Source organism: Peromyscus leucopus, chromosome 10 (genome assembly GCF_004664715.2).
Source record: "Peromyscus leucopus breed LL Stock chromosome 10, UCI_PerLeu_2.1, whole genome shotgun sequence".
Classification (NCBI taxonomy): domain Eukaryota; kingdom Metazoa; phylum Chordata; class Mammalia; order Rodentia; family Cricetidae; genus Peromyscus; species Peromyscus leucopus.
In genome coordinates this window covers 15,058,740-15,066,640 of record NC_051071.1, presented here as the reverse complement: position 1 = coordinate 15,066,640, position 7,901 = coordinate 15,058,740, and the positions used below count along the sequence as shown (strand labels likewise).

The following is a 7,901-nucleotide window of genomic DNA, read 5'->3' as shown; positions in this document are numbered from 1 at the left end:
AAAAACTATTAAAAGGAAAAACAAAGACAAAATTCAAATTACTTTGAAAAATCTGATTTTATTTTCTTAATCAAAAAGAAGTATATTTGTGTTAAATTTAGAATATTTAACTTTCCATTGATCTCTCAAATACTTGCCAGATAGATACTAACAGTGCTCAGAACTGTGAAAGTTAACATCCAATACCATATTTTCTAAGAAATCTCTCAAGGCATTGGTGATTTTAATTTAAAAATAAAAAAAGAAATTTAATTAGCATTGGAAATCTAAGTGACAATGGGTTTCAAGAGCTAAAAATCAGATCTTTTAAAAAACAGATTTTTTTTTTAATTTTTGAAGGACTCAAACCTGACACCTCCAACAGAATACAGTATGTTCCAACTCCCAAATTATTAAATTCATTATTTCACCTTAGAATAGGAAAACTATAAAATGGAATTTCTAAATTATTACATATATAAATACATCATTTTTAACAGTCATGTTTGCTAGCAGAATTATGAAATAAAAACAAATTCTACATTCAAGGTACAAATGATACTGCTCTTTCACTGTTTTATTTAGGACTCCGCTCTACTCTTCCCTGTTTTCTACCCCTATATTTAAAATCATGCTCAAAGCCAAGAGTCGATCACTTTTCTGCACTCAATAGTCATTGTACCAGTCCTGTATACAGTAGGTGTCCTGCAATGGGCCCAGGACTCCCAAGACTGGGGAACTGACGACATGATTTTTAGGAACGCTTAGAAATTCCAAAGTGACTCTGAGTCATGCACCCAACACCGACCAGCCGGCACTGGTGGGCTGTTGTGTGTACAGAGCATGTCCAGCATGCACACAGACTTCTCCTATTTGTTCAAATTGAGGTAAAACAGGCAAAAAATACTTAATATCACAGAAGCTGCATAATTAAGACTAACTTCCTTTTGCTGCTGATTTTATAAACTAATTGTAAAGTTATCTCAAAAAATCCACTAAAAATTCTGATTTTAAGCATCCAAAAAGGAAAGAAAAAGAGGGAAAAGGCCATTTTTTCAAATCCATCATGATTAGTAAAGAATATTTTGAAATGAAGGAAAATATTTCTCCCAGAATCATCATTTTGTATTGAGTGTAATGCAACAGCTCGCCATTTCATTTTGTAATGTCAGAAAGACCTCACATCTAGGTACTATCTGTTATTTCTTGAGATAACAAAAATACCAACAGGACTCGTAAACAGGATTTTCTGACAGGTCTGCAAACATATCCAAAATCCCAACCACTCTTCCTCAAGAACAAAAGATGGCTGGGAAGTGGCTGGCGGTCATGGTTAGTCTTCAGTACAAAGAGAGCTGACTCCTGGTAAATTTTCTATTGTTGTTGCTAAAATTTTAGTTCCAGGTCTCATTAAAAAAAAAAAACACCAAACCAGAAACTACTGGCAACCAATCCCGCTGTTACTGTTAATACAACAACCGCCAGTAATCAATTCTGTGCAGAGCTGTCAGAAGCACTGACCAGGTACATCAAAGTACAACTCTCAGGAATGGTACTTAGCCTCATGTCCTCAACACTTCCAGAATAAACAACAGCATTTAGAAAACACCAGCCCTTGAGTAGTTTTCTATGTGTCGTTTGACTTAACAAAGGCATGTTGTTTAAAATGTTACTTTCTCACTGATAGTTTAGGAAATATACTCCCAGGTGATGATAGGCTGACATAAGTAACTAATTCCAAAGCCTCATGGTAATGAAATATTAAGCTTGCTTTTTTCCTATCCTATGGAAACAGTTCAGGCAGACCAGAAGAAGAAACCTACCAAGTCAAGAGTACTGTAACTGAGGTTCATCACGCATACCCAGAAGCAGAAAACCCTCAAAATCCACAACAGAAAGACCACCCATTTGTTCTACCACACAGAACCTACCCCAAACACCTTAGTTCTGAGCTTACTATTTCCCGAAGATGTTAACAGGACAAGCTTCAGGGTACATAAGAGTGGCAGCGGCTGACTGCTGAAAGCTACCACTACAGAGGAAATGCCCTAAAGGGCTCAGGGCTGCCCACCCATCCCTTACCACCCCCACCCAGAATATGTAAAAGCTCATGTGAAAGTTTTTTCTTATGCTAATGAAGACATACCACCTACAGTGCTAAAACTAAAACTAGCAGCGTTAGAGCAATAAAGCAAAAAATAGAAAACCTCCAGGAATGATCTAAATGCCTACTTAGAAAGAGAGAAAGAAAGCAGCAGAGACCCTTTGCCCTCCTTGTCTGCAGAGAAGTGGTTGCATTAAACAACCACATTTACCCACATTAACAAGAATTTAACAACGCTTCCCCAAGACAGAATAAAACTTGACCTTTCCAGTCAAAGGGGACAGAGAGGCCTCTTTCAGTCCTGGAGTTGAATGAGTTCAAAGATTGGCAATAAAGAAAAAATTTTAAAAAAAGAGAAAAAGAAGAATGCATTAGAGGCATGATGGGAACAAGCCTGGCATTTTATCGAACAGTCACACCGAGTTTCTCCAGCACACGTACACCCTTTTCTTGGTACTCTTGTCGGGTCATCCAAAAGTTGTCTTTGTCTTTCATGATGTCTGCTAGGACTGCGCCACCCAAGAATACCATGTGCTTTCTGCGTGGTGGATCTTCAATTCGGATCTTAAATTTCTACAGGAGAAAGAGAAGAGTGAGATCATATATATGTGCACAATGCTCAGCTTCAGGAAGACTTCTGCACATGTGTATTCTTGAATCTCTCAGCAATCTACACACAAGACAACAGCCGAGTTTGGCACCTCAGACACAGAAACATTTAGTAATTTCTCCCAAGCTTGTGATTAGGAAGACTAGAATCCAGATTAAATAAACTGGACAACCAATCACTGTGCTAACAGCCCAAGAACCAGCAGAAAGATTATAAAAGGCTTTGTCTTCAGTTTCTGAGCAGTGTTCTTCCAGGTCAAACACCACCTAGACTCTGTGGTTCAGTGCAACACTGTAAAACTGAACCGTTTTCTTGGGTACTGGGGATTGTTGGGGGATGTGGGGGAGGTGCGGTGTGTGGGGTGGGTGGTTAGGTCAACCTGACACAAGCTAAAGTATCTGAGAGGAGGAAGACTCAAGTGAGAAACTGCCATCTTAATACCTGCCTATAGGCAGACCTACCTGTAGGACAATTTCTTTTTTTTTTTTTTGGTTTTTCGAGACAGGTTTCTCTGTTAGCTTTGCGCCTTTCTGGACTCACTTGTAGTCAGGCTGGCCTCGAACTCACAGAGATCCGCCTGCTCTGCTCCGAGTGCTGGGATTAAAGGCGTGCGCCACCAACGCCCGGCCATGGACAATTTCTTAATGACTGATATGGGGCTGGGGGGCGGGCACCCTTGGGCTAATGATCGTGTGTTCTACAAGAAAAAACAGGATGGCAGCCGGGCGGTGGTGGCATACCCTTTTAATCCCAGCACTCGGGAGGCAGAGGCAGGCAGATCTCTGTGAGTTTGAGGCCAGCCTGGTCTACAGAGTGAGCTCCAGGACAGCCACAGCTGTTGCACAGAGAAATCCTTTCTCGAAAAACCAACAAAACAAACAAAAAAAGCCCCAGATAAACAAGCTGATAAACAACACCCCTCCATGGCCTCTGCATCAGCTCCTGCCTCCAGGTATATGCCCAGTCTGAGTTCTGCCTTGGCTTCACTTGGTAGACTATGACTCAGAGTGTGCAAGCCAACTCTCTCCTCTCCAGGTTGCTGTGGTCATGGTGTTTTATCACAGCAACAGTAACCCTAACTGAGACAGGATTGAACTCAAGGCTCCATTCACACCAGTGCACGTGGTCTACCCCCGAGATCCACACCAGACCTTCCAGTTCCTTTCTAATATGCAAAACTCACACAAATATGCCCAGATAGGTTTGTAATGGATTGCTATGGTCCATTTTCTTTTTTCTCCCCTTTTTGAGACAGGGTCTCACTATATAGCTCTGACTATCCTGGAATTCACTCTGTAGACCAGGCTGGCTTCGAACTCACAGAGATCTCCCTGATTCTGCCTCCCGAGTGCTGGGTTTAAAGGCATGTGCCACTACATCTGTCTGTTATGATGCATTTTCAATATGAAGTAAAGTTTTATCAAAGTTACAGATAAGCAGGAGAGCTAGGTCCCTCTCTTCCTTAGCTGGCAGTAGGTACCTGCTTGTCTCAGAACTCTCAAAGTTCTATGCAGATATATATGTGACCAAGCCCATGATCACAAAACATGGGCAAGTCTCAAGCTCCAAATTATTCATTAGGTAAGACTGTGTGTCCTAAACCAATGAGATGGAGAATGGGAAGTCAGCAAGTCCCAGCCTACGGAAGATGAGCACAGAATGTGTTATCTATTGCCAACAATTTGGGGGCTTGTCTGGGATTTCTGTGTTTGGGAAGGCTCTTAAATCTCCAGAAAATGGAAGAGATGTATCCTGCCCTTTGTTTGGACAGATCAATCAATGACGAGTTTTGCCTTTTCTCATACTTCAGAAACACCCTGAGGTAATCTGAAAGGCAGGCAAAACTGAGGCAGGGAAATGGAGTGCTCTCTTTAAGGGAACCTTGAAGCTAAGCAATCAGGAAACCTCTGGGGTGTGTGGTACTGAGAACCCCCCAGTATGGAGTGGGGACATCCATGGGCATGAAGACACTTCCAACATGGGAAATCAAGCAGTTCTAGGTAGGACTGATGTACAAGAAGGGTAACTGGGGAGAAAAAAGACAAATGCCAGCACATTGTTTTATTTTTGCTCTAACTGTATCTCTTTACATTAACCAGTTAAAATACAGAGATGAGGCTTTCATTACTTGGTAACCACCAGAGAGAATTGCAGTTTACTAGTCTTTTATAAACTCGGGAAGATTTCTAAGACATACCAGGACAAAACCCAATCTCTGTCCCTGGAGTCCCTGAAGAGAAAGCTCAGGCTTGCACTTCCTATTAACTTACTGCGAACTGACAATTATGACTGGCATGGCTTTAAAAAAATGTGTGAGTGTCTGAATGGGTTGAGGGTCATTTTCATAAAGCTAAAATATAAGAAATTCAGAAAATTTATTTTTAAAAAGAGACTAGTTTCTGGAGTTTACCTCTGGCAGGGTTATTTAAAATATTAATTGAAATGTTAATTTTAAGTTTACTCCTTAAAATGATTTCCATCTGGAGAGATGGCTCAGTGGTTAGAGCACTTGTTAAAGACCTGAGTTCAATTTCCAGCACCAAGTAGCAGCTCACAAACTCCATGGACTCCTATACACATGTAGTGCACATAAGTATACCCAGGTACACACACATAAAAATAAAATAAATATTTAAAAAATGATTTGGCTCTGGTATTTTCAAATGCTAAGTATGGAAGCTCAGGTTGAGAAAAAATTTGATTGCAAAATTTAGGATAACCTAATGATAAATGTCTTTTTATCAAGTGCTTGAAAAATTCTGAACTGCTTTTGGTAGACAAAAAATGTAAAATTAAAATAATTAATTTTAGAACTGACTTTGTATACAGACACTTTGGCATGGTCCGTTTAAAATTTACAATGTTGAGATGGCTAACTTGTTTTGGAGTAGATGAAGATAAATAATGTGTTTTTTGTTTGTTCATTTGGGTGGTTCCTCCCCTTCCCCACACAGTGTTTCTCTGTGTAGCCCTGGCTGTCCTGGAACTTACTCCGTAGACCAGGCTGGCCTCAAACTCAGAGATCCACCTGCCTCAGCCTCCCCAGCGCTGGGATTAAAAGTCTGTGCCGCCACCACCACCACCTGGCTAAATAATGTATCTTATATCTATATGTAAATGTATTTTATATCTATATAATTTTATTTTATATCTAGACACATTGCTGAAGGCTCTTAGTCTGCTGATGTGGAAATCTGGAAAACGATCCTAGATGAAAGTCCCAGGACCATTTGATTCTAAGAAAGAACAGAGCAGGCATGTGGGGAGACCAGCACAGTCTTGAAACCCCATCCACACTCTAACAGCCGAAGAATGTCTTCAAAGACAGCCAGGTCGGGACAGATCAGTCTGCAAATGAACAGTGGGGTCAATGGGTGACCTGGAGGGCTTTGGCTAATCTGCATATCAATGCTGTCAAGGAAGGGTTTGTGCCAGTCTTTTAGGTGAAGAACTACATAGAAAAATGTCCCTTAAACTGTTAAGCCTTCTAAAGATTGATAGCTGTTAAGTATTTGTAAATCTGGATGGGATAACTAACTACCAGAACACTTTTACTTTTGCTGGTTGTCTTTCTGCAAAGCCTTAATATCTGAACTGTTAAGGGTCAACACAAGCGTGGCCTCTAACATAGGAACCTGACTGTGTTTGAGATGCTCTGACATCACCCCAGGACTAGCAGAAGGCACTTCAAGTCAAGGGGACTTCTGTTCAGGCCACCTGTGCAGTCTGCAATGTATCAGCTCCAGCTGACAGTTTGGTGCTGTTTTTCAACACTCTGGGGAGAAGACAAGCACCAGCCTGTCCTCTGCACAGGCCCCTGACTGACTCCTGACTGGCTGTCACAGAAACTGGGGAAGAGGAGTGACCTTACCACTCCAAAGGGAAAGATCAAAGAGAAGCATATGGGCCATTCGGGAGACTCTGAAAGTTCATCTAAAAACACCTGATGATTCCTTATGAAAGGATGGTGTTGGTGGAGATTTATGTTTATACTAAATGTACTGCTGTGATTTGCTTGTGATACTGTGACACAAAATATCCTCTAACTGAAAAAAAAAAAAACAAAAAAAAACCACATTTTTCTAATCTAGAATTCAAAAGGAAAACTATTGGACCACTTTGTCTTAAAACTCCCATTTCCCAGTTGACTCAACTTCTGGAATCTAAGATGTATAGGGAAGACTACTACTGTATAGAAAAAGTTATCCGTTGAAAAAATAATCACAACTGCATTCGAATCTGAGGCTGGAGAGACAGCTCAGCAGCTTAAGAGCACTGACTATGCTTGGAGGACCTGGATTCAATTCCCAGCACGCACATGCTAACTCCAGTTCCAGGGCATCTGACACCCTCTTCTGGCCCCCAGAGACATGCATGCAGGCAAACGCCCATACACATAATAAATAATGCTAGACCCCCAGACATCTACAGATCTCAAGCTGTTTCTTTCCATACCTATCCTGAAAAGCTGTCTGCCTTTGGAGTCACAAACTCCACAAAGAGACAATGGAACCATGTACTCTAAATTGTTTCTATCACATATATAAAATGTAAGAATCTAAGTATTTGTGACATGGCAAACAACAGTATTTTAGTTAAGTCTGAGAACAAACATCATTCTGTTTTATTCACTTCCCCTTCTCCCTCAGACAGGGTTTCTCTGTGTAACAGCTCTGGTTGTCCTGAAACTTGCTTTGTAGACCAGGCTGGTCTCAAACTCACAGAGATCACTCACCTCTGCCCCTCAAGTGCTGGCAGGATTAAGAGTGTGTGTCATCACCTGGCTACCTTTTTTTTTTTAACGGTTAGTCTAACTCTACAGTCCAGGCCAGCCTTGCACTCAATAGCCTCCTACTCGTCCTCCTCCGTGCTATGTGTACCACTGCTCAATGTGCACATGGTTTCCCAAGGGTCATAGAGTAAACACTTGGGGCTTTTCACGTCTCTGACTACAAAGACTTCTGTGAAGCTGTAAGATAGTTACAGACAATGTTTGACAATGAATAATGCTATGTGAACAAAGAGCCTGACTGTGCTTTGATGAAATTTTTTAAATTAATTTTTACTATGTGTATTGTGTATCTGTATGTGGGTGTGTATATGTGACTGCAGTACCCATAGAGTCAGAAGAGGGCGTCTGATCCCCTGGAGTTGGAGTTATAGGCAGTTGTCAAAAGCCTGATGGGGTGCTGGGAACCCAACTTGGGT

General features: G+C 41.1%; 1 protein-coding gene across 3 annotated transcripts in view; it reads right to left on the bottom strand.

Moving 5' to 3' along the window:
* Window positions 1–554: 554 nt before the first annotated feature.
* The window catches only part of Actr2 (actin related protein 2), a 55,171-nt gene continuing 47,824 nt past the window's right edge, over window positions 555–7,901 (bottom strand). For 2 of the 3 annotated variants that reach the window (XM_037208963.1, XM_028884538.2), the window contains one exon: window positions 555–2,656. In XM_037208963.1, coding sequence (XP_037064858.1) covers window positions 2,486–2,656 — 171 coding nt within the window. In that variant the 3' untranslated portion in view covers window positions 555–2,485. The remainder of the gene's footprint in view (window positions 2,657–7,901) is intronic. The other variant, XM_028884537.2, reaches the window with a different exon arrangement.